Here is a 27,994-nt window from a genome sequence, read left to right on the forward strand (position 1 = left end):
AACTCCATCTCTTTAAAGCCCCAGTTTTGGCTAGTTAGAAACAAAGTTTTGGCCTTCCTGAAGCAATCACAATGAGGAAACAAGAAATATGAGAGATGAGAACATTTAAGGATGAAGGGATTGAACCCATAACTTCATTGTCAAATAAAGAAAAAGAAGCCGTTTCTGATTTTTGTTGAGATGACTTTTAGATGGATATTGTCTATAAGAGTCCCGGACTTGTGTATTTATAGTGGCTTTCTGATGAATGAGGAGATGCCAAATATTGTTGGCGAGCAGTAAACGGAAGTGTTTTTGGTTCAATGACCCCCTCGGGGAAATATTTGATGATTTTGAAAAAATTAAAAAAATAAAAGGGCAGGCTGTTGGATTTGTAGAGGAGACAAGTAGAATTTGGTTACGTGAAGCAACTGCAGTGGTCATGCTAAAATGCTTTTAGTTTGTTTTGTGTGTATCTGTGCATAAGATAGATATATGACATTTTAGGATGAGGGTCATCAAACAAAACTATGTTCGGACTTGTGGATGAGATATTATGATTTTTTCTTTTATTATTGGATATCAAAGTTAAAACTTACCTTTCTCAAATGAAAACTGAGTTGAAAATGTTACAGCTGATGTATGGTAATACAAATAAAATAGAATTAGAAATGAGATTATTTATAACAAACTTCGTGTTCACTCAAAATGAAGAAGTTGTGCTAGATGTGTTTAAGATAGTTTGAACATGTGAGATGAAAACCAACAAGACAAAACCAAGAAGACGAAAACCAAGATGTTTTTATGGAATGAAAGAAGTTTGGAGTAAACTGATAGAGGAAGATAAAAGAAAACTTGATAGGAAATTCTTAAGCATGAAATCGGGCTAAATACATGTAGGCTACCTGCATAATGATAATAAGGCTTGGTTATTATTGATTGTTGCTGTTCTAATTATGTTGGACACGCGGGTATAGATTTTTTATGTATGGTAGTAGCAGTATAAAGAGGAAAAAAAATTGCCCATTCATTCAGACATCGCAAAGATCTTGTAATTTCTTTATCTTCTTGTCCAGAGGGCTGATCCTCTTTCTTTCTCTCTACCTTTTCAAAAGAATTTCTCTATAATGGAATCACTTTTTTACTCCTACCTTTTCATCAAGCACATAAATAATTTTAGGGGGTTAATTTTGGACTAAAAGCGTATACCTGAAGCTGTTAATTCCAGATTGTGATTTTGGGATAGCCTGGAAGTGATTTAATTGGAATTGGAAAGAAAGCCAAAGAGAAATGGAAGAATTGGATGGATAGATAAATTTCTTGAAACAAAAAGGTAAGATCTTAAACAGCTATGCCACATTACATTAGGGATTCTTCTGCACAGAAATAGGATGGTTACAACTACTCAACATTAATGTGCCTCTCCTCCCACCAAATGAAGGAAGAAGAGATGACCTTGAAGTCTTCTTAAACATTGCAGCCTTTGGACTGTATATATGATTGCTGTCAAATCCTCCTCCGTAGCTCTGACATGGCTTCATTTTCCTTCTGTTTTCTCTCCCTTTCTTAGCCAAATCTTCAACACTTTTCACACTTGCCATGGATACAAAACTCCGGGACTTGCCTTGGTAATACCTGGAAAGCCCTCTCCTGCACACGCATACATGAACACTTTTTCAATCCTTTATTTGAAAATCATTCCCATGCCTTTGTTTGGGAGCTGGGATCTCCGCAAGGAATAGTAACAAATGGATAAATGTTCTAATGCACCCAAACAGGCATCGAATTTTCCAATCCTTGGGTTGTACTTCCTCAATCCCACAGGATCAATACCCTATAAAAAGAAAAAATAGATATGAATGCGTATAAAGGAGATCATTGATCCTTACTTGATAGGGAGCTGGGCCATGAGCTCAGACAACTCATACAAAGGCCCATAAGAAGGTGAAGAGGCTGCATCCTCCATTAAATCAGATGAAGAAGATGATTCAACAGAACTGATTGACTCTTCAGGAGATGGCTGAATAGATGGATTCTGCAATTCATCATTGCCATGGAGCTTTGCAGCACCCATTGTAGATCTTCTGCAAAGGTGAAAATCTAAGCAAAAGAAGACCAGGAAGAGGAAGAGGAAGAGGAAGAGGATATGTATAGTATTTTAGGATTTCCAGTTGGGCTAATTTGAGGGAGCACATATATACATATAGATGGGGAGATTTATGGATCAGGGCTATTATTAAAATGGGGGGTGTGGGGGTGTGATGTGACTAGTTTGCTTTTGGCCTTCCACTTTCACGAGGCAATGAGATAAGGTCTATATTTCGAAGGCATCCATATCTGAGTCATCACCACCTTGACCTTCTTTGAGTTCCCTCGTCTTCGGCATCTCTGCTCTCCCGAATGCTTTGACACAAATACCCTTTTCTTTTTACTCTTTTTATATGCTTTAAGGCATCCACGTAGGACACGGGTGTCTTTCCTCAATTTTATGGACCACATGTATTATGTGGTTTTGCTTTATCGTTCATCTGATAATGCTAATGCTAAATATGCAAGTCAATGGTTAATACAAACTGGCGGGTTAAATGGGGTGAAATAATTATTTTATTATCTTATTAAACTAGTGGATCACCCATGCGATGAATGGATATTGTAAAAAAAAAATATATTATTAAAGTAAAAATTATATAATTTAATAGTTACAATAAATGAAAATCATAATAAAGAAGTAAAAAATAAATAAAATAACTGTGTTACAATCATGAAAATACAACAAAAAAATTATAAATTTTGAAAGATTTCCTTATATGCATTCAAGGGTAGACAAATAATTAAAAGCACATAACTCTATCCCGAAACTATGTAAAAATAAACCTAAATTAACATGTAATACAATAAGCAATGCATAAAAAATAAAAAAAATTACACAATAACAGAAAAAAAAATAAACGATAACCAACCTCTTTATTTTGAAATATGCATTCAAGGGTAGACTTTTTTGGGGGAGGGGATTTTTACGTGTATTTGTCTCATATGTGCATACCACACGAACCCTCAAGGCCTAATTTTTCTTAGTTGCATTCACATCACTCACTTGACAGAATAGTGGTGCTATGTTACACCAGAAGACCAAATTGGATAAAAAAATATGGTTAAAATTTACTAAATAAAAGTAAAGAATAAGAGAAAATTTGAGAAGAATAATCGAGAAAGGAGAAGAGAAGAAATGGAAGAGTTGAATGGGAAGGGAGAGGAATAAGAGAAAGATATTTACTTTCTTTTATTAATTTCTCTTCATTCAAATTCTCCTATTTTCCTCAATTTATCAAATCACATGCCACCATTAAATTTCTCTTTTTTCCCACGCTTTGCCACACAATTTGAATCTTACTCACTTAACATAATTTTTAAAACACAAATTTAATTTGTATTTAATTTCTCCAAGTTCAACATATAACACATCTTCAATGTAGACTAATGGGAAAAAGGAGAATTAAATAAATGACAATAATCAATTAAGTTGAAAAATAAAATTATGACATTTAAAATTATAAAAAATAAATTTAAATTAATTAAATTGTATGTAAAATAAAGATAATTTAAATAATCAATTAATTATATAAAATAATAATAATCAAATTTTCAAAATTGATTATCCATACATGACTTTACATATTTCTCCTAACAATTAATTATCACATTTAAGACATGTCAAATTTTTAAGGAAGTAAAAAAAAAAATTATAACATTTAACTTATATTTAAAATTATAAGAAAAATAATTTAAATTAATTAAACTATATATAAAATAAAGATAATTTAAATAATCAATTAATTATATAAATGATAATAATCAAATTTTCAAAATTGATTATCCATGACTTTACATATTTCTCCTCGCAATCAATTACCACATTTAAGACAGGTTAAATTTTTAAGAAAGTAACAAAAAAAAAGTTAAAAAAAAAAATTATAATATTTAAATTATATATATAATTATAATATTTAAAAATTTAAAAAATAAATTTAAATTAATTAAACTATATATAAAATAAGAATAATTTAAATAATCAATTAATTATATAAATGATAATAATCAAATTTTCAAAATTGATTATCCATACATGACTTTATATATTTCTTATGACAATCAATTATTATATTTAAAACAGATCAAATTTTTAAGAAAGCAACAAAAAAAATAAAGTTAAAAAATAAAATTATAATATTTAAGTTATATATAAAATTATAACATTTAAAATTATAATTTAATTAAATTTAAATTAATTAAACTATATAAAATAAAGATAATTTAAATAAATAATTAATTATATAAATGATAATAATCAATTTTTCAAAATTAATTATACATACATGAATTTACATATTTCTCCTCGCAATCAATTATCACATTTAAGACATGTCACATTTTTAAGAAAGCAACAAACAAAAATAAAGTTAAAAAATAAAATTATAACATTTAAGTTATATATAAAATTATAACATTTAAAATTATAAAAAAATAAATTTAAAATAATTAAACTATGTATAAAATAAAGACAATTTAAATAATTAATTAATTATATAAATAATAATAATCAAAATTTTAAAATTGATTATCCATACATGACTTTACATATTTATCCTAGCAATCAATTATCACATTTAAGACATGTCACATTTTTTAAAAAGTAACAAAAAAAAAATAAAGTTAAAAAATAAAATTATAACATTTAATTTATATATAAAATTATAACATTTAAAATTATAAAAAAATAAATTTAAATTAATTAAACTATATATAAATAAAAATAAAATAAAAAATTTACTTGACAGTCGATATTCAACAGTATTACTTAATATCTCAAGATTTCTCCCGATTTAAAAAAGTCTCATTTTTTTGTAATTTATTTTAATTTTATGCTAATATTTTAGAATTAATAATATGGATAAATTAATAATATTTATCTTGACTTTTCATATATCAGCATGATTACTCAATTTTATGGACCACATGTATTATGTGGTTTTGCTTTATCGTTCATCTGATAATGCTAATGCTAAATATGCAAGTCAATGGTTAATACAAACTGGCGGGTTAAATGGGGTGAAATAATTATTTTATTATCTTATTAAATGAATTTAACAACTATACCCTTAAGAATTAAAAGGTTTCTTATGTTTAGTCATTCCTTCTTTTTCTTTTCATCTTGTGATGAGTTCATTTTGTTCCTATTTAGTTTATTTTTTACTAATTCAATTTTATTCTTATTTAATTATATATTTTTAATAAAATGTCATATTTTGCGCATTTTTTATAATGCATAGAAACATCTCAACGATATTGTTTCAGCATTTTCGAAATATTTCTTATACCAAAATGCCAAAAAGCACTAAAAAAAAGTTTTTTGGGATATTTTTAAAATTATAGAAATATTTTAATATATTTTCTTAATATTAAAAAAATATTAAAAATGCATTTCTGTCTACAAAGGAATTAGGGATTAAAGACAGAATTATGAAACTTTTTTTTCTCTAAGTCAAAATTTTTAATTTATTTTTAAAATTTATTTGAATGCATTATAAAATTTGTATTTATTTTTAAATTAAATAATTATTTTTAAATAATTTTTTATGTTAAAAATTATATTTATATATATTTTATTTACGTATTTTTTTATTTTTTTAAATATATTTTTTCATTTTTATTTTATATCATATTTGCTCCCCATTTCATTTCTGTGCAGACTAGCACATCACCTACATTTGGGGATCTAATCGGTTTTCAAATCCAGTGAAAATTTAATACGTTTAGTTAAATTTTAACATTAAATATTTATTAAACTAATAAAACTTTAACCCTTCAACTAAATTTAAAAATTCACTCCTGCCACAGTTCCAATTGATTATTGCTGTTGGGCGGTGGGGTGGCTAAAAATAAGGTGGGCGAGGATAAGAAGGTTGACAAAAGAGGGCACACGTCATTCATTACCCACAGACTTGAGACACTCACCACATGTTGGGCTGCCCCTTCTCAACCGTCCATTTTTGTCTAATTTTTGCTTCAACCTTTATCTTCAAATAACAGCATTACATATATACTGCTAATTATAATTTCTACAAGCTGACAGTTACTCTGTATTCTTTTTATAAAAAATGAGAATTTTGAAAATGTTTTCCATTTGATGGGTACTCACCACATCTGATGTTGCTGTAGAGTGGGGTTCACGACAATACCGAATAATTCCCTTATTTTTTAGTTCCCCTTCAATAATACCGAATAAATACTTAAAAAATATTTGTTTTCCGAATGCCCCTTCTATTATGGAGAGCTTTGATTTGTTCTAATTTCCCTTATTTTTTAGTTCCCCTTCAATTTGTTCTATTGATTTCGAGTTGTCTTTCAATTTGTTGGTATTTCATCTTTAGTTTGTGTTATTATGGATTTGTTTACTGAAACCTTCATTACTTATGCATATACAAGCCCTCAAAATAATTCCCCTTTAATTTGCTTGTGCATGCTGCGTGGGAATTGTGAGAATTTCCCATGATAGAATTCCATCGTTGAAAATTTCTACATTGGGATTTCATTGCGTGGGCCACACCAATTTTCAAGTTTAAAAAGATGCAATTTTCATGAAAAAAGTGACAATTTTCATAAAAAATAATGAATATCAAACAGCAAAAGTCAAAAAAATTGACTAAACACTAAAAGATGAAAATATATAATAATTTCTAGATTGAAAATTAATCCAATTAAACATATTTAATTGATATTTTTTTATAATTTAATTTTGGATAAATTAATTATTTATAAAATATTTTTTTATGTAAATTTTATACTTGCAATCAAATTCACCATAGAGTAACAAGTAGGAAAAGAATTAATGCATATCTATTATTGAAAAATTAAGAACTTTTATAGTCGATGCATGAATGGTCTTTGCGTAATTTTTACTAGACATCTCATCTAAGACGTAATTATGCATGGTCAGGATAATTATATGAAAAATTCTATTCACAGTCACTTTTCAAAATACTTAAAATAGTTTCAAGCAAAAATTCAATTTTACTCTTCATCTTCAATGCTCAACCACCCACGTTAAACAACCACTTGACATTGCACTTTCTTCTATCGGCCAAACTTTGTAATTTCCTCTCATCTGCCATTCGTTGCAATTACTTATTATTTCATATTCGCCATCGAAAATTGAAAAGTTATTTTCTCCTCAAGGTTACTTATTCCTCTTGTTTCGCACCCATCATTATTCAACTATTTTCTCTCAGAAAATCAATAAGTCGAAGTTAGCTATGGATTATTACACTCAAATGTTGACAACGAACTGATGAGAGTTTGACGAAAAAGATAATAATTACTCAAAAAAATAACATCACACACAAGTAAATCTAAATCTTGTATGCATTAGTGTGTGTCTGTAAGAGTTTGGGAAGTTGGAAACTCGAGAGAATCTTTGGTTTTCCAAATTAGTGTGTGTGTAAATATTATATGCATTAGTGGATTTTTCGAATTCCAAAATTTGGGAAACGCATGTATTTTTGAATCCTAGGGTTCGGGAAGTTGGGTTTTCGGATTTTTAATTGGTGTTTTATTTTATTCATTTTTTTCTGAGATAAGAAAATTGATTTTGCAATTCACCAATCATTTGATGTTATTCAACAGTTCAAGCTATAATAGATTTTTAATATTTTTTTTAAATTATTATTTTAATTAGAGAAAAAATATATCTAAGTATTTTCTTTTATTAACTCTTTGATATTAGAGAAACATTAATTGGATGGGCTAAAAAAGTTGGAAAAGAAAATTGAATTATTATTGTGATAAAGAGTTCAAAATCTGGGAGTCCCGAAAAAAAACCTATAATTCATCTTATTTGTGAACGCAGTAAGAAATATAAATCGTAAAAAAAGAAAGAAGAAATAGGAAAATTAAAATGCAAATACACAGATTCAAAAAAGTGTCATTATCCATTTTCATTACTTGCCACTGCAAAGTGATAAATTTGTCCCTCTAACAATTATAAGCATGACATGCAATATAGATTTAATAAAATTTTATTAATAAATATAAATATTAACTATAAAATTATGAATTACTTATAAATCATATACACTTACATCTTAACTTAATAACATCTCACCAACATATCTAATTAAAGTTCGAGAATAACTTATTAAATAAATATTAGACTCTCGATTACTTTTAATCTTAATAATAATAATAATATTATTATTATTCTCATAATATATATAAAAATATTAAAACAACGCTTCCGAACCTATAATATATTATATATTACACATTGTAAATTGAAATGTGTAATATAATATATTATATTATATATAAAGTGGAATTTGAGAGTCTTCGAACTCCAGAGTTCAGAGGCTCCCAACGACTCTAAACTTTAAGGTTCGGATGTAGCCAACACTTTCGAACTTCACAATTCGAAGGCTCTCAGTGCCTCCGAACTTCAGGGTTCGGAGGCAGCCAACGCTTCCCAACCCTAGAGTTTGAAAGCGCAGGCTGCCTCCAAACTCCACAGTTCGGAGACGCTAGGGGTGAGGTAGTTGATTCGAACTCCAATATTTGGAGGCTGCCACCTCCTTTGAACCCAGTCGGCACCGCCACTGTGATGTATGGAATATGTGGGAGAGGATAATTTGAAATATAAGTGATTGCAGAAGAGTAATAAAAATGATTGTGAAGAGTATTTATTAAATTTATTTTAATTATAACTACGACGAACAAAAACGTGACTGAATAAGCTTTTCCTGGCTATATTTATTGAACCATGCTCATTAATTACTAAGGTGCTTGTCACGTGACGTGTCAGAATGTTCTCCAAGTGGTGACCGAGCCTTCTTACTAGATTCATACCTTGGGTCCCTTGTCTACTAGTCTATCTATCTCGCTCAATTTGAACTATGCTACATCTTAAAATTAATTAAGGAGGCTAATTACTTAACCGAATCACTTGAGAGTGGGGACCACGGCAATATCTACTTTTTTGAACCAATCAATATTGTTAATTTTGTATTTCCTAAATTGTTTAATTAACTGGGTTACCTTTAAGAAAAATTAAAACCACTAAAATAATAAATAAAGCTTTAATATTTTTTGCGGAATAAAATTAGTTTTTTGGGCGGGCCGGAAAAGTTAAAATGGGGCCCACTGGATGGAGTTGAACCAACTAAAAACCAACCCATAGCCCAGCTTCGGGTCCATTCAAGGCCCACTAAGATTGGGATATTTTCAAAATGGGTGATATTAGTATTATCAAACTCTCAATTTGAGGGTTTTATGTCTGTTCACTTTATATTGATGTTACCATGTAGTGGCTGTACCTTTTGATCCAAAGGTAAACCAAAATGCTAGTATGCTGCTTGAACACTTAAAAAGTGATACTTTATTTGACGCTCATTGATATATTATATATTTATATTAATTGAATATGTAATATAATATTTTAATGCAAAAGTGTCACACTAAGTCTTACTTCTAAGTGCAAGTAGTATTTTTGAAAAATAAATAAAGGGTTATACTAATTATTGTTTTAAGATAATAGTTAAAGTAGAATAAATATATATATTTTTTAGATAAAGTATATTATTATATTTTATTTTTAAACATTTAATAAAAATTTAACAAATAAAATTATTTAAAAATTAAAAATAAAATACAGTAATTATAATTTATCTAAAAGCAGAATGCAATTATCGTACTTTAATCATTGTTTTTAAAATAATAATCAATATTATCATAAATAAATAAATAATAAATAATCATTAAGCACCAATAAATGAATTTATTTTTAGATAAAATGTATATGTGATATTTTATTTTTAACATTTAAATAATTTTATTAGATAATGACAAAAATGTCATGTTTTATATAGTCTAATTAATTAATAAAATTATTTAAATATTAAAAATAAAATGTAATTAATATAATTTTATTAAAAAATACATTATTAATATTTAACTATTGTTCTTAAAAGTAATAGATAGTCCTGAAAACATAAAACATTGGGCTCAATAAATAATGGGTATTTGTTTGTTGTGGTTGTCACACTAATCTTATATTAAATAATGTAAGATTATATAATATGAAACTATATAAAAATATTGATTTTGATTTTGTTGTTTGAGGTCTCCTCCAATGTCCAGCTCTGCACCTACAGAAACAGACAGGCTTCTTCCCTTCTGCTCTTCACAGTGGCGGAATCCAGAGACGCCATTAAATTCAATTTTGTAAAATGAATCTGAAGTCCGCTCCCACCATCGCTGACACCATTCCTGTCTCTCTCTCTCTCTCGCTCTTTCTCTATGTAGCATGCTCTTGTGGAGTTCTCTGTGGGGGCAGAGTCTCTGCGTAGTACGCTCTTGTGGAGTTCTGGAGCAGGGGAGAGAGAGGAAATTGAAGAATGTTAGAAAGGGATTAATTAATAGGGAAGAGGAAGACGAAGAAGTGGCCGCGAAACTAGGAGAAGGGGAAGAGGCTCTGAAAGGTCTATGGGAAGAGGATTCAGGCTCATCTTTGCCGCTTCTCTGCTCCTCATGCTTCTCGGTTTGTATATATTGCATTCCTCATTCTTCTTCTTCTTCGTTCTTTCTCTCTCCTTATATGTCTATATACATTGTCATCCATGTATCTGCAGTGTATGGCTGTTTGTTATTGTGGTTGGACGGATTCAATTTTTGCTTGTCATTGAATATTTATTTGTTGGTGCTGGCAGCCATATTTCTGAAGGTTGATGAGTTTTTTGGTTGAAGGTTGTTAATGTTGAACGGAGTATGGAAAATTAAGGTTAATTGTACTTCTTCTCTTTCGGAGGCCTAAAATCATCGCTTTTTCTTCAAAAATGTCTCTTTCTTGGGGTTTTTTCCCCTCTCACTGCACATACACATAGAATGTTGTCTCAGGAGTGATCACGGTGCATACAACTATGTGTGAAAAGGTATTTCTCCTTTATTCATGAATGTTCTTGCTTAGTGATTGCACGAGGGGGCATTAAGATGAGGCTCACACTTTAGGTTCGTATCTGTACACAATCTTCTCAATCCCCTCTCTGTTTGCAGAAGAGACGTCTGTCAGTCAAAAAGCAGCATACTTACCCTTGCGACCAAGTTAGGTTCATCTATATTTTTGTCAGTGAGACAGGGTCTTTGATCTTAGGTAGGTCATGAAAATGTTAGGCGGAAAGTGCATTTTGCAGATTTCACGCTTCACTACTTATTTCTTGTACACAATCTTCCATTGTAAATATACATTTTATTACAGCATTTCTAAAAATGAATGGCTTTAAACTAACAAATGTTCCCCATTACCATAATTATTCATCTAATCATTATGGGAAGATAAATTAGCAATAGATATCTATTTAGAGTTTCAAGTGGTCAGGGTCACGAATTATATTCCAACCAAGTATGTGGATGTGGACCATTTTACATTGCTTGATGGTTGAATCTCATATTATGTCTCTAAACACGTGCCTAAATTTCCCCCCCCCCCCCTCTTTTTTATTTTCCATCTTTAAGAGATAGTGTACTGTATAGTTGGTAGATATTAGAAATAGTGACACTTGTGCAAGATCAATAACTAGCATATTGTGAAATATGGTTCATTTGCTTTACAGACGTATACCAGAGCTGGCCTTTTGTCATCTGCATCTGTTATTGTGATATTTCTGCTCTTTCTCCTTGTATTAGATGTACACTTTTTGATGCATATGATTAATGTTGTAGTTGTTATATATAAGTGTATATATTAGTATTATCTAATAATAATATTCTTGTTATTTTTATGTTTTTTGAAGTGTTTATAGTGAAAGTCGAGTCTCAGGGAGTGAAAGTTGACTGTTGTAAATGCTGCAGGAATAGCTCTCGGATGAGTTGGCTAAAGGCTTGTCAAAGTTGGTTGTTGGCCTCTGGAAGTCGACTTTTGGTTTCAAGAAGTTGACTTTCAGTCCGAACATTGGAATTTCAACAACCAGAATTTAAACCAATGTGTCTTTTATTTCAAGGGGCATGTCTTTATATTGGAGGGACGTGACTTCTCCAATGCATAAGACTATTCCTAACAGTCATGATCTTTCAAATAAATTATGCTCTTTAATTTATGTCGTGTCTATTGGTAGCACCCATTCTATGTCTATAAATAGTGTGGACATTTGGTGTGCAAGAATAGATACTTCAAGCCATCTATTCTTCTTCATTCATTTGCCATTATCTATCTCTCTATTTACTCTCTATTCTCTCATTGTTGGGTTGAGTTCTTGATTGTAGAAGAAATCAAAAAGTGCAATTTTGATTTCTTAAAATTAGGCATTGTATCCTGGGGGTAGAATTTCTATCAACCATTTGCACCTAAGTGGGGAAATTACTATCCTAAAGATAGTTTCCTGGAAATGCCTTGCTTAACATATTCCACTCTTATTTTGTTGTTCCTCTATTGTTTTTTTATAATTTTCCTTAATTCCTACAAGTTTAGGATAGTAATATTCTTATGGAGTCTTCTTGCAAGCCACAAGTTCAAGAGGTGGAAAGACTAGAGAAATTCAATGGAATGAACTACAAGCGTTGGAGCATGAAGATCATGTACCAATTGACCGTGGCCAGAGTCCTATATGTCCTAACATGTCCATATCCACAAGATGGGAGCAATGAAGGGTCACTCACTCCTGCACAACACAAATGGGTGGAAGATGACTTTGTGTGTTGTTCTATGATCCTCAATGCCATGAGCAATGCACTCTTCAACGTCTTTCACAAATGTTTCCCTGCCTATGAATTATGGGCTGCTATTGAGAGGAGGTATATCAATGAGGATGCTGGTAACAAGTCCTTTATAATTAACAAGTACATTGACTTTAAAATGCATGATTCTAAGCCTATTATAGATCAAGTCAATGAACTTAATGATATTGCCTCTCAATGTGCTGATGTTGGTGAACCAATTTCTGAGACTTTTCAAGTGTGTACTATAATTGGTAAACTTCCACCTTCTTGGGGAGATTACCAAAAGAAGTTAAAACACAAGACAAAGTCTCTAAAGTTGGATCAATTACTTCAACACATTCAAATTGAGAATGAAGCTAGAATGAGAGATTTACTTGTTAATAAAGATAATGTGCATAATGTTGAGAGTTCCTCTCTCAAACCTTTTAAATCCAAGTTTAACAAGTTCCATAATGAAAAGAAAGGCTTTTTAAACAAGAAGAAGAGATTTGAGTCCAAGGAAGGAATCAATAAGAAGAAGAGAGGACCTTGCTTTGTGTGTGGCAAGATGGGGCATTTGGCTAGAATGTGTAGATTTCGTAAAGGTAAGAAAGATAAGCCAATGCTGTGGAATATAATGAGATGATAGCCATTCTTACTGAAATCCTTATGGTGGACAAGAATGAAGAATGGTGGCTAGACTCTAGAGCAACATGCCATGTCACTCCTTACAAGGATGCCTTCAAGACCTATGAGGTAATGGATGAAGTAAAGACGGTCTACATGGGCTATACCTCCACTTGTATCGTCTTGGGAACCAGCACTGTGCAACTTCCTCTCTCTTCTGGCAAAGTACTTACACTCAAAGAAGTGTATCATATTCCTAGACTTAGAAAAATCCTTGTTTCTATTAAAAGACTTGATGATCATGGATTTAAAATTGTGTTTGATTCCCAAAAAGTAATCATTTCAAAGAAAGGATTATTTGTTGGGAAGGGATATGCTAAAGACAATATGTATGTTCCAAGTATCAATAAAGATTCATGTGCTTCTGCTTATATTGTTGATGATGTGAATATTTATTGGCATTATAGGTTAGGTCATATAGGTAGTAATGGTTTGCATCGTATGATTTCACATGAGTATATTCCAAAGTCTTCTCATGTTTACACTACAAATAATTGTGAATGTTATGGCACAAGCTAAGATCACTAAATCATCTTTTAGGCTTGTTTTTAAAACCACACATCTTTTAGAACTTATTCATACTAATTTATGTGATAATAAAGATTATTTGACTAGAGGAGTGTCATGAATCTAGGGTTCATAACAAGGTTGGAATTGGCAATCGGAAGGATCCGATTGAATAGAATTGAAACAGAAGGATTCAAGAGGGAAATGGGGCAGAAATAGGAGAGAAATTAGAGTGAAATGAGGGAGAGCAATAGAGAGAGGGGAGAAACAAGAGAGAAATGAGAGGGAGATTGGAGAGAAAATTGTAGAGAGAGAATTAAGATCTTTGTTTTCAATTCAAGTATATCCCCCAATCTCTTACAAGTAGCCTTTATATAGGCCTTAGGTAGCTGTTAATTGATACCTAACAACATTCTAACAACATCCATGTGCTTCTAACAACTTGTAAAATATCCCTAACAAATTATTATACTCTATTACAATAATGCCCCTTTATTGCTCCTAGTGTCATGACAATTCCCCTACCTTGAAAGGTTTCTTGTCCCCAAGAAACTTATTACGTTGAGCCGTTCTTATTCATCCAATCCCAACTTTCTCTGTCAGTTTAATGCTTCTTTCCTTCTTTATTCTTCTAGGCTTTTTCCTCTTTTATTTTCTCTCAACTGTAATAGCATCATGACTTGCTGCAACACCGTCTTCAATCATATGTTCATCTGTCAATGCAATAGACCAGCATTTGGATTTGCCAATTGGAGGATGAACTAATACAACAGCGGAATTTTGTTCCCTTCGGCAAAACCTATAACTTATTCAGCTACCTCCCTTAGTTTTTCCTTAGCTACAACCGGTTTCCAAAATTCCTCACCACTTTGAATTTGCTGCTGGTGGAGAGAACTACTTGCAGGGTCATAACTTGTAAAGGATTTCTGTCAGCTAAAAGAGAAATCAATATCTCTCTTTTCAGCGAGTGTGTTCCACTCCCCTGAAATCTCTGCTTTAGTTACCTCTGTTACCCCTAATACTGACAACAGGTTCACACCTTCTGCAATTTGGCTTGCCCCTTCTGAAATGGCGGCAACACCATCATATTGTTTAGTGGTAGAGCCTTTTATGTTGGTAGTAAGATATCCTCCAGCTAGTGCTATCTCCACCTTCTTGTTGCCCATTTTAACCCAAGCCAAAGAATCCTTAGCTTTTGGTAGGTCCAAAATAGGAGGAAGGATTCCAACCCCAATATCTGTGTAGATTGAGGGTCCTTCAGTCATATTTTCCTGATCCAATGCTATTCCATTTCCCAAAAACTTCTGATCCAGAACACCACCAAATCCTTCAACCTATGCACTAGCCGACGGGGGTAATGAGTTGGTATCTTCCTTGTCAATTTCGCCTAAATTGGTATACTTCTTTTACTTAACATTGGAGGTGAGCAATGAATCTGCTTCCTGCCTCCTCAATTTCTCCGGCGGCTCTATTTTAAAGAATTTATCTTTGTTAAAACTCCCGCAATAATCATCAAAGTATTCAGTGGGGAAGTTGTAATGATATTTCTTGATCAGTATCATTGCAAACTCCTGCAGCTTTTTGCGAAACATACGGTCAAATTTCTCGTACTCTTCATGAATCCCACTGCTTGTTCTTTTGTCCCTTCGGCTAGTCTCATTTTCAAACTTCTTTTCCCATGTTTGATTCTTCTAGCTACATTGCTCCTTATCCCTGTTGCTGCCAACTGAAAATGCAGCCTTCTTTGGTTGCCATTGAGGCTCAATTCCAATTGAAAATGAAGCATTCTTCTGCTATAATTGAGACTCCATTGGTCTCCTTTGTGCACTACTCCTCCTAGACGAAATCTCACTGGTTGGAAAAGCAATAGGCCAAGAAACTGCAACTCTTTCCATCCTAATTCCCACACTTCCCTATTGTGACTACCTCACAATAGTCACCTCTGCAATTGATCCAATAAGTGGCAAATTGTAGCCATTGTTCTGCTTCAAGGTCAAGTCTATTGTAGCAGCAGAAGAAGTCGCACAATTACAACGACTTGATCAGTGTTCTAGAGTCCTCTAGATTGTCTAACTGTCAGCCGAGAATCACAATCGAAATCACAGCAATTGAGAATCATCGAAACTGCTCTACGAGTCGCCTAAGTCCACGACAATTGCGGCTTATATCATCGGACTGCTTCACCCTCATAGAAAATTGACTGTTGAGAACTGATTCTCATTGCTTCAGTCGTCGGTTATGGGCCCGGTTCTCTCTGGGTTGACTCTTACAAAATGGTCGGAATCCCTTTCCGATCAAGGTGGGTTGTTTGCTTCACTCATACTGTCAGAATTGCTTCTCGACCCAAAAATTGCAGCACCACCGTGCCTTCATATCTGGCGGCCACACCCACAGAATTTCGAATGGAATTCCCAATCAAAACTGCAACACTACAACCACACATGTAGGAAGCTTATCGGTCTGGGTCGGAATGGTCTTCTAGTCTGGTCGCAACTCTCCGAGCCGTTTGCTTCACCTTCGACGGACTCACGCTCGCCTTGGATAGTCGCAACCCTTTGGGCTGTCCGCTTCACCTCTGGTCACCCACTCCAATCACGACCTTCTGGGCCGAGGACCACTAGTAGATATTTCCTTGAATTCACTTGGGTTGCCGAGAATCGTGGTCGTATCTCACCTCCTCTATCATGGTCGGATATGAAAATTCACTAACTTGACCGTCCTTTGAAGTTGCCTCCAGAAGTCGGCAACATGCTTGAGTTTCACAACTGAGCGTCACTGCCGGTTTTGCCTCCAAAAATCGACAACACTTCCAATTCGGAATCGCCTGGCCTTGAGTCTGCTTCAGCGTTTGGAAGAGCCAGCCGCAATGGATTCTATGGCTGGAAATCTTCTAGTTCGATTCGACTATAATTTCCGATCAACTTGAAGAATCAACTCCTTACTCACTGCAATCTTAACGACTGGCTGAGGATCATCGATAGATGGTAGCTCCTTGAACTAGCCGGGGTCGCTAAAGATTGCGGCCTAGATTGTCGGAAATCAATTGCAGAGGAGTCGTTGATAGCCATCGGACATTAACAGCCAAGGAACAATACTTTGATACCATTTGTCATGAACCTAGGGTTCATAACAAGGTTGGAATTGGCAATTGGAAGGATCTGATTGAATAGAACTGAAACAAAATGATTCAAGAGGGAAATGGGGCAGAAATTAGAGTGAAATGAGGGAGAGTAGTGGAGAGAGGGGAGAAACGAGAGGGAGATTGGAGAGAAAATTGTAGAGAGAGAATTAAGATCTTTGTTTTCAATTCAAGCATATCCCCCAATCTCTTACAAGTAGCCTTTATATAGGACTTAGCTAGCTGTTAACTGATACCTAACAACATCCTAACAGCACTCGTGTGCTTCTAAGAACTTGTAAAATATCCCTAACAAACTATTATACCCTATTACAATAATATGCCCCTTTATTGGTCCTAGGGTCATGACAAGGAGTTATTTTGTGACATTTATAGATGACTTTTCAGAATAATATGTATGTGTATTTACTTAGAACAAAAGATGAGACATTGGAAAGTTCAAGATTTTCAAAGAAGAAATAGAAAACAAAACCGATAAGAAGATTAAAAGGATTAGGTCGGATAGAGGTGGTGAATTTCAAACTTCTGAATTTGTTTCTTTTTGTGAACAACATAGTATAATAAGAGAATTTTCTGCACCTAATTCTCCTCCACAAAATGGAGTAGCGGAAAGAAAGAATAGAACTTTACTAGAAATGGTGAGTGCTATGCTTTTACATTCTAAGTTACCTAATAATCTATGGGGTGAAGCACTGTACACGACATGTTATATTAATAATAGAATTCTACATAAAGGTCAAGATAAAACACCTTACGAATTTTTAAACGATAGGAAACCAAACATTGGTTATTTCAAAGTTTGGGGTTGCTTATGTACTAGATTCTACACAAAAAAGACCTAAGTTAGGTAAGGCTACTAAGTCTATCTTCTCGGCTTATTCAATGCATAGTAAAGCATCTAGATTTCTAAATTTGCATACTAATAGTGTGTTAGAGAAAGATTTATCAAATGAGTTAGAGTCTTCTAATGTTTTGTCCAAACATGTGGGTGATCCTTCTCCTAGTACTTCTGTCGGTACAAATGCCCAAGAGGCTATTGAGTTAAGGAGAAGTAAGAGACGTAGGATTGAAAAAGATCTAGGTCTTGGTATGTTTACATATTCTATAGAAGAGGACTCTATAACTTATGAGGAAGCTATGTCTCTACCTGATGCAAATCTTTGGAAAAAGGCATTGGATACAACAACAACATGTCCAGCCTTTATCCCACTATGTGGGGTCGGCTACATGAATTCTAGACTTTCATATATTTCTGTCTTTTGTCATATCTTCATTTAAATTCATACACTTCATATCAAACTTTAATATCTCTCCCAAAGTCTTCTTGGGTCTGCCTCTACCTCTTTTTTTGACTAATTGTTCCATTTCATCAACTCTCTTCACAGGAGCGTCTCTTGGTCTCCTTCTCACATGACCAAACCATTTTAGTCTAGTCTCTCTCATCTTCTTATCGATTGGCACTACTCCTACCTTATTACGAATAACTTCATTTCTAATTTTATCCTTTCTTGTATGGTCGCACATCCATCTTAACATCCTCATCTCCGTTATACTTGTCTTTTGCTCATGCTGGTATTTGACTGCCCATCATTCTGAGCCATACAGCAAGACTGGTCTTATAGCTGTCCTATAGAATTTTTCTTTCAGTTTTAATGGAATTTTACCATCACATAACACCCCCGATGTATTTCTCCATTTTAGCCAACGTGCCTTAATTCTATGTGCGACATCCTCGTGAATTTCTCCATCTTTTTGAATCACTGATCCCAAATATCGAACATGGTATTTTCTTTGTAAGATTTGGTCTTCTAGTTTTATTATAACATCATCCACTCTTGCATTCTTACTAAATTTACATTCCATATATTCTGTTTTTTTTCTACTTAATTTAAATCCCTTAGATTCTAAATTGTTTCTCCACAACTCAAGCTTAGTGTTCACTCCTTCTTTTGTTTCATCCACCAACACTATATCGTCTGCAAATAGCATACACCATGGCACATCTGTCTGAATATCTTTAGTGAGTTCATTCATTATTAGAGCAAATAAGTATGGACTTAGTGCAGAACCTTGATACAGTCCTATTGTAGTTGTAAACGGTTCAGTATGCCCTTCGCATGTTCTGACCCTTGTCTCTACACCGTGATACATGTCCTTAAGGGCTTGTATATAGGCTATTCTGACTCATTTCTTCTCTAAAACCCTCCATAATACTTTTTTAGGGACCCTATCATAGGCCTTTTCTAGATTTATAAACACCATATGTAAGTCCTTCTGATAATCCCGATACCTTTCCATTAGGCGCCTCAGTAGGTATATAACTTCTATTATTGACCTACCAGGCATGAAACCAAATTGATTTTCTGAGACCTTTGTTTTTTTTCTGAGCCTCTGTTCTATTACTCTCTCCCAGAGTTTCATGGTATGGCTCATTAACTTAATTTCTCTGTAATTTTCACAGTTTTGAACATCTCATTTGTTCTTGTATATAGGAACCAAAGTACTATTCCTCCACTCATCTGGCATTGTTTTTTATTTAAGGATTGCGTTAAATAATTGTATTAGCCAGGAGCTGCCATCTTCTCCCATGCATTTTCATGCTTCTATTGGTATATTATCTGGTCCCATCGCCTTATGATTTTTCATCTTTTTTAATGCTTGCCTTATTTCATTTGAACTTATGCGTCGATAAAATGTATAGTTCACGTTCCCTTCAGAGTTACTAAGATGTCCCAACCTAACTCTTGTGTTGCCACCATCATTGAATAATTTTGTGAAATACTCCTTCCATCTCTCCTTACTCGCTCCCTCATTCACTAATACATTTTGATTTTCATCTTTTATGCATTTCACTTGATTTAAATCTCGTGTTTTTCTTTCTCTTACTTTAGCTAATTTATATATATCCATTTCCCCATCTTTTGTATCAAGTCGTTTATATAGATTCTCATATGCTTTTGACATTGCTTCACTAACAGCTCTTTTTGCTGCCTTTTTTGCTTTTTTATAATTTTTTTGATTTTCTTCATTGTTGCATTGATATACAGCCTTATAACAAGTTTTCTTATTTTTAATTTTCAATTGTACCTCTTCATTTCACTACCAAGACTCCTTAAGGTTAGGGGCTCTATCATTTGTCTCTCCAAGGACTACTTTTGCCGTGCTTCTCAGGACGTTAGCCATTTCTTTCCACATTTGGTTTGTCTGTCCTTCTCCATTCCATTCCCTTCTATCTCTTAATTTTTCTTTGAAGATTAGTTGTTTCTCCCATTTTAAATCCCACCACCTGATTTTTGGATTTTGTTTTATGTGATTTTTTCTCTTCCAATTTCTTACTTGGACGTCAAGTACTAGAAGTCTATGTTGAGTAGTCAAACACGCTCCCGGTATCACCTTACAATCCCTACAACATAACCTATCATCTTGTCTCACGAGGAAGTAATCTATTTGGGTGCTTGATGTGATATTTTTATATGTGATTAAGTGTTTGTCCCGTTTTTTGAACCTAGTATTGGTTATGATGAGCCCATATGCCATAGCAAAATTTAGAATAGACTTACCCTTATTATTAATTTTCCCGAATCCATACCCTCCATGTACCTCTCTATAACCATTTCCGTCTCTACCCACGTGCCGAATTGGGTCACCTCTTATAATCACTTTCTCTCTTCTTGGTATCATTTGTATGAGTCCCTCTAGGTCTTCCCAGAATTTTGCTTTTATCTCATCACCTAACTCTACTTGTGGTGCATATGTACTAAAGATATTCATAGTCATTCTTCCTAGACTAACTTTCACCATAATTATCATATCTCCTATTCTCTTTACATCCACTACCTCATTTACTAAGCTTTTATCCATAATAATTCCCACTCCATTTTTCGCTCGATCATTTCCTGTGTACCATATTTTATATCCAGTTTCTGATATAATTTTTGCTTTTTTCCCTACCCATCTCGTCTCTTGAAGGCACATAATATTAATTTTTCTCCTAATCATCACATCTACCACTTCCATAGCTTTGCCTGTTAATGTTCCTATGTTCCATGACCCAATCCTTAATCTATGATTTTGTTTTTGGCCTTGACTTTGAATTTGATTTTGTTTTTGATTTTGATTTTGGACTAGTTTCTTTACCCACACCCATCCAAGCAAATGCGAGAACCCTTGCTCATTTGTCACTACATCCCAGCGCCGATGCAGTGGCCCTAGCTCACTTGACATTACACGCGGGCAATGTAGCGCGTCGCTATGAAGGGTTACGCCCACGCCCAAACGATTTTTCATAATTTGTCTAGAGTTCATGTTTTGGATCCGACTAAGTTTTACGTTGGCTGTCGGCTACCTAACACAACCCTTCTCCTTTATCCGGGCTTGGGACCGGCAGTGAATAACATCCCTGGGCGGAGTTGGAAAAAGGCATTAGATGATGAAATAAAATCAATTCATGATAATAATACTTGGACTTAGACAGATCTTCCTTCTAATACTAAAATTATTGGTTGTAAGTGGATTTTAAAGAAGAAGCTTAAATCTGATGGTAGTATAGATAGATATAAGGCAATGTTAGTAGTTAAAGGTTATAGTCAAAAAGAAGGTGTTGACTATTTTGAAACTTTTTCTCCTGTTACTAAGATAGCTACTATTAGAATTATGTTTGCTATTGCTTCTGCTTACAATTTAGAAGTTCATCAAATGGATGTCAAGACAACCTTTCTCAATGGTGAGTTGGATGAAGAGATCTATATTCAACAACTTGAAGGCTATGTGGTAAAGGGAGAAGAACACACAGCATGTAAACTCAATAAATCTTTATATGGTCTTAAACAAGCACCTAGACAATGGTATAGAAAGTTTAAGAAAGAGATTAAATCTATTGGTTTTAATTGTAGCAAAGTAGAAAGTTGTGTTTTCTTTAAATGCACCAATGATTATAAGGTCTTGATAACTTGTATGTTGATGATTTGCTTATTTTTGGATCTAGTATAGATTGTGTTAATGAAACAAAGTAATTTCTTATGCAAATATTTGATATCAAAGATTTAGGTCCTGTTGATGTGATACTAGGTATCAAAGTGATTAGAAGAGAAAATGAATATATTCTTACTCAAATCACGTTATATTGAGAAAATGCTTAGAAAGTTTAATTATTTTGATTGCAAGCCTAGTAAAACTCCTATTGATCCTCATGGTAACTTGATACCTAATGATGGTGATCCTATAAATCAAGAAGAATATGCTAAAAGAATTGGTAGCTTGATATATGTTATGAATTATACTAGGCCTGATATTGCATGTGCTGTAGGCTTACTTAGTAGGTTCACTAGTAATCCTAGTAGTGAACATTGGAGAGCCATTGACAAATTAATGAAGGATTTAAAACACACTTTGAATTTTGGACTGCATTACAAATGTACTTCTGTTTTGGAATGCTATAGTGATGCTAATTGGGCTTCCAATAGAAGAAATTCTAAGTCCACAAGTGGTTGGTTATTTACTATAGGAGGAGCTATAGTTTCATGGTCATCTAAGAAACAATCACGTGTTGCATTATCATCTATGGAATCTGAATTTACTGCTATGTCTCTTGCTAACAAAGATATTTGGTAGATTAAGAGGTTCACGAGATGTATTCCATTTATTGAAGTTTTTAGAGGAGACCTATAACTCTATATTGTGATAATCAAGCGGCAATTCATAATACTAAGAGGATGTCTAGCAATGGTAAACATATTGCAATGAGATACAATCATGTAAGGAGGCTTGTTAAAAAAGGTAAAGTATCCATTGAGTATCTTCCAACGGATCAAATGCTAGCAAATCCTCTTACAAAGCCTTTGTCAAGTGAGAAAGTTTTAAAAGCCATGAGGAACATGGGACTATCACCAATTTAAGAGGTAGTCTTATTTGAATCCTACTCTTCCATATGAATATTGATTATTATTGAAAATTCATGTGTATAGGAGTTCAAGGGCAATCCAATCAAGAACTATCCTTAAAATGTAATGCTGAGGTTACATTTGAAGTGCATAATATGTTTAAGGAATAGTGGGGGTGAAATGAATATGTGTAAACTCTATTCCTTTAATGTCTCATGTTTGGCTATATGCACTTTTGATTCTCCACAACAAGAAGGTTGAACTTAGTTCTTAATAGTTCTTATAGCTTATAGTGGGGTGATAAAGCAGTTGTGGACATTCCTTATGAGACAGCCTATGCAAGTAGAAAAGTGAGAGGTCGCTTTCTAAGGATTTTGGTGAAATCCAAGAGTACTTGCCAAACTTAGATGAAGCGCAAGGCCCATTAAAAAATACGTTGCCATTGCAGAATCAAAGAACTCGTGTGTAGCAAGAATGTGAATGTTATGTTCATATTCATTCTAAAGGTTCAAGACTTGGACACCTTTAGTTATGTGTTACACAAATATCCAACAACTTTTGTTTTGAGTTCTCATTTTTATTCTTCTTTTCTGATATTATTATTAGATAATAAGTGGGGGATTGTTATATATAAGTGTTATATTAGTATTATCTAATAATAATATTCTTGTTATTTTTATGTTTTTTGAAGTGTTTATAGTAAAAGTCGACTCTCAGGGAGTGAAAATCGACTATTGTAAATGCTGCAGAAATAGCTCTCGGCTGGGTCGACTAAAGGGTTGCGAAAGTTGGTTGTTGGCCTCTGGAAGTCGACTTTCAGTTCGAACGTTGGAATTCCAACGACCAGAATTTGAACCAATGTGTCTTTTATTTCAAGGGGCATGTCTTTATATTGGAGGGACGGGACTTCTCCAATGCATAAGACTATTCTTAATAGTCATGATCTTTCAAATAAATTATGCTCTTTAATTTAAGTGGGGAAATTACTATCCTAAAGATAGTTTCCTGGACTCTATTTTTTTTATAATTTTCCTTAATTCCTACAACAGTAGCAGCTTGAAATTTTCAAATTCATGTGCAGATATTTCCAAGGGAAGCAGAATTGGAGTGTGCTATGGAAGAAATGCTGATGATATCCCAACACCTGATAAGGTAGCACAGCTGGTTCAACTTCACAAGATTAGGCATGTGAGGATATATGACTCTAATAACCAGGTTCTCAAGGCATTTGCGAACACTGGAGTTCAACTCATGATAGGGATTCCAAATTCAGACTTGTTGCCATTCTCCCAGTTCCAATCCTATGCTGACACCTGGCTGAGGAACACTGTCCTTCCCTACTACCCTGCCACGAAGGTCACATACATAACTGTGGGCACTGAAGTTACAGAAGCACCCAGTAATGTCTCTGCCTTAGTGGTACCTGCCATGCAAAAAATTTTCACAGCTCTAAGAAAAACTGGTTTGCAGGGGAAGATTAAAGTTTCAAGTACCCATTCTCTTGGTGTTTTATCTCGATCCTTCCCACCCTCTGCAGGGGCTTTTAATAGCAGTCACGCATTCTTTCTAAGACCTATGTTGGAATTTCTAGCTGAGAACAGGTCACCATTCATGGTTGACGTATATCCATACTATTCTTATAGGGATTCTCCTAAAAATGTGTCGCTAGATTATGCTCTATTTAAGTCATCATCGGAAGTTATTGATCCAAATACAGGTTTGCTCTACAACAATTTGTTTGATGCACAGATTGATGCGGTTTATTATGCTCTGATGGCTCTCAACTTCAGAACAATTAGGATTATGGTTACTGAGACAGGGTGGCCCTCAAAAGGGTCAAGCAAAGAGACAGCTGCAACTCCGGATAATGCTCAGACTTACAACACCAATCTGATTCGTCATGTCATCAATGACACTGGTACTCCTGCAAAACCTGGACAGGAATTGGATGTTTATATTTTTTCATTGTTCAATGAGAACAGGAATCCTGGAATGGAATCTGAGAGGAACTGGGGGCTATTCTATCCAGACCAAACAAGTGTGTATAGCCTTGATTTCACTGGAAGAGGTGCTGTGGATATGACTACGCAAGCAAATATTACCAGTTCAAATGGAACATGGTGTATTGCTTCTTCTACAGCTTCTAAAGCTGATTTACAAAATGCCCTAGATTGGGCTTGTGGTTCTGGGAATGTGGACTGTTCTGCTATTCAGCCCAGTCAGCCTTGTTTTGAGCCGGATAATCTAGTTTCCCATGCATCATATGCATTCAACAGTTATTACGAGCAAAATGGAGCTACTGATATTGCTTGCAGTTTTGGAGGTTCAGGGGTTAAAACAAATAAGAATCCAAGTAAGAATACCAAGTTTGACTTTTTTTGTGTGAATACTTTTTGTTTTTCCTTGTCTTGTTTTACTTTAAATGAAAAAGTGTTTTAGATTGAGATGGACAAGAACATTTTGCTTCCTTTGCGACCCTTCATAATATGCAATCCTATTAAGTCGTTAGCATCTTTAGGTAAATTTAAGATCATAGCTATAGGATAGTATAGGTTTTCTTAGTCTCATGAGTTCACCAATGCTATGTTTGGATCTATGATTTATGGAAGGAGAAAAAAGTAACTAGTGAGGTTACTATAAATATGTACTCATGAGTGGCGCCAGCTCGTCTATTTTAGTTCATGGATTCTGTTAGCTAGATGGTTCAGTTGAGGAATGAGCCTCAAGAAATGTATGGTCCTATCACACAAATGCAAATGTTCCCAAGGATTTTAGTTACTCTCATATTGATCACTATAGGAATTGGGTTAAAGCTTTTCATAACCCCTTCTCTTCAGTGGACTCCTGATGCACGTCAAGGAGTGTAGGTCATTTGATAGATTCCTACCTTTCTCTCTCTTAAGATGTTTGGATTTTTCGTAACTTGGACATATAAAAGAGAAATGCTAACCCAACTCAATTTGAGATGGAATTTTTACTTGTTTGAATTATATTTAAGGTGAAGCAGGTTAGAGCATTGTATCTTTTTATTACATATTTTTTTTGCAAGTTTTGTTATTACAAGTGGTTGCTTCACAGGATCACATTGATGAGACTTAAATATTTGGGTTCTCAATATGGTTGCTATACAGTTGGTTCTCATCATTCAAAGACTATGAGTATAATAGGAGCATCGATGACCATTTGAGCTAGTAATGTTCCATCTCATGACTATTGACAACAAATCAAATAAGTTGGTTCTAGATCTCAATCTTTCTGACTTGCTCATATGGAATCAAGATGAAAAACGGTTGTAAAAAATTAGTCATTCATGACCATTGATCAAAGATTACCTGAAAAATGAAGAATTAGTAAACCTTTTTAGAAATTGAATGGATTTGTCATATACAAACATGAATAAGGTAATGAAAAAAAGAAAGAAGATGAGCTCTTTCCTTTTATCACTTGGGGAGCCAGATGGAAGTCTCATTTACCATTTTTGAATGAAAGAAAGAAGTAAGGAACCCTCTTTTCAACTCTCTCTCTCTCTCTCTCTTTCCAGTGATCGCTTTCTTTTCTGTTATTTTGAAAGTAGCTGCTTCAGCTTTAGAAAGGAAAATAAGTGTTGCTATCTGCATGTTGGTAAGTATATCATTTTTTTTTCCATTTTTCTTCAAAAAACCGTTGATGGCCTCAAGGTGAAAGTGATTTAAACAAATTGTTTTTTCCCATTCTGATCAGCCCATCCAAATTCTCTATTAATTTGAATTTTTTTTAGAATGATTTTAAAAATATCTATAGTGAAATTCACTAAGAATTGTTATTCTATGTCGTTTCTTTAAGCAGCAAACATGTATTTATATTATTTGCTTGCTTCAGAATTTTCTTTGGTTATTAATGCTTTGTATGCTTTTGCAGGCTATGACAAGTGCCTGTACATGACAGCTGGGTATATTTACTGTTCCGAATAATTTTCATTTTGAATTATCAATTTTACCTTGCCTACTTTATATTCATAACCTGGTATTGGCTGTTGCTTATAATTTACAGGAGCAACAAAACTGCTGCAAGTAACACAACAGCAACACCTTCGATTTCTTCCTCTGTTCAACTGGGATTCTCTCTGTGGATTTGCAGTTGCCTTCTTTTCATCTTCTTACTATTGTTCTGAGTCTTGACAATGCATGAGAGGACCAAAAACCTATATTTGCCAGTTGTTTACCTATTTGACAAAAGCAAGAGATGTTACTCCAAGATGTTAATAGAAATCTCAAGAGCTGCCCGACCAAGGATGCGTCAATTCTGTGGTAATATTAGTATCTTGTTTCGTAAAACATTAGTTGGTGCACAGTTATAAGCTGCATTTACGGGACAAGCCCCGTAAATAGCGTAATTTGCATTAATTACTTTATTCTTGTTTGCAAATATATTATACTTGCTGTGGTTGGCCACTTAAGTAGTTGTCAATCACCACCTAGTACCTGTAAGGCTCCTGAAGTGTAAGTTGTATGTTCCAAGAAATGAGTTTTGTCCAACTTTTGGTCAAAGTCCAGTATTAGAAACTTCCACTTGATAAGCACACAACCTTGAAATAATTGCAGCAAATTTTGGGATGTAGAAAGATATGTTATAGGTGATACATCTTACTTCTTTTGAACTCTAAATGTCATGTTCTTAGAAATCTTTGTGAATCTAATAAATGGCATTTATGCAGTATGCTATTGCTTATGGTATATGCTCACCATGAGCTCCTGATATATATTTATATTCTTTTTGGGGTACACAAGTTATTGATATTTTTGGAGATACTTGGTGATTATAACTGCACCTTATCCTAATCAAGTTAGGGTCGAGGCTTTCCAGTACTAAGAAGGCAAATGAAACTTACTAATGTTGTCGTCCATCAACGATCTTCTTCTTGTTTCTTTTTGTCACGTCTTGAGTAATGCTCTGTGTTAGAATTTTTTTGTAAATGGGCTAGGGTTATCACTAATTAGAACTTTGGGTCGTGAAAAAATGAGTTGATCAGACTAGTAAAGCTTACTTAAAGTTATCCAATCAAGTTGCTACTAATTGGAATTTTGTAATA

The 27,994-nt window shown here is 33.6% G+C and overlaps 2 protein-coding genes across 3 annotated transcripts; one reads left to right on the forward strand and one right to left on the reverse strand.

The window, feature by feature from the left end:
* Window positions 1-1,266: 1,266 nt before the first annotated feature.
* LOC127806098 (protein OXIDATIVE STRESS 3-like) lies at window positions 1,267-2,173 on the reverse strand. The gene is made up of 2 exons (XM_052343112.1): window positions 1,869-2,173; window positions 1,267-1,629 (listed from the first exon to the last, which is right to left on the reverse strand). Exons 1-2 carry the CDS (start codon window positions 2,051-2,053, stop codon window positions 1,344-1,346), a joined length of 471 nt encoding a protein of 156 aa, XP_052199072.1. The 5' UTR covers window positions 2,054-2,173; the 3' UTR covers window positions 1,267-1,343.
* Window positions 2,174-10,168: 7,995 nt separating this feature from the next.
* LOC127806099 (glucan endo-1,3-beta-glucosidase 13-like) lies at window positions 10,169-27,621 on the forward strand. Of its 2 annotated transcripts, XM_052343113.1 has the most exons (5): window positions 10,169-10,564; window positions 11,872-12,810; window positions 24,008-25,279; window positions 26,824-26,854; window positions 26,956-27,621. In XM_052343113.1, the coding sequence occupies exons 2-5, from the start codon at window positions 12,744-12,746 to the stop codon at window positions 27,074-27,076; spliced, it is 1,491 nt and encodes a 496-aa protein (XP_052199073.1). In that variant the 5' UTR covers window positions 10,169-10,564; window positions 11,872-12,743; the 3' UTR covers window positions 27,077-27,621. The 2 variants fall into 2 exon arrangements, with proteins under 2 accessions (XP_052199073.1, XP_052199074.1); XM_052343114.1 differs by lacking the exon at window positions 11,872-12,810 and having other exon boundaries at window positions 10,173-10,564.
* The last annotated feature ends 373 nt before the right edge of the window (window positions 27,622-27,994 follow it).

Source organism: Diospyros lotus, chromosome 7 (assembly GCF_014633365.1).
Source record: "Diospyros lotus cultivar Yz01 chromosome 7, ASM1463336v1, whole genome shotgun sequence".
In the NCBI taxonomy this organism is placed as follows: domain Eukaryota; kingdom Viridiplantae; phylum Streptophyta; class Magnoliopsida; order Ericales; family Ebenaceae; genus Diospyros; species Diospyros lotus.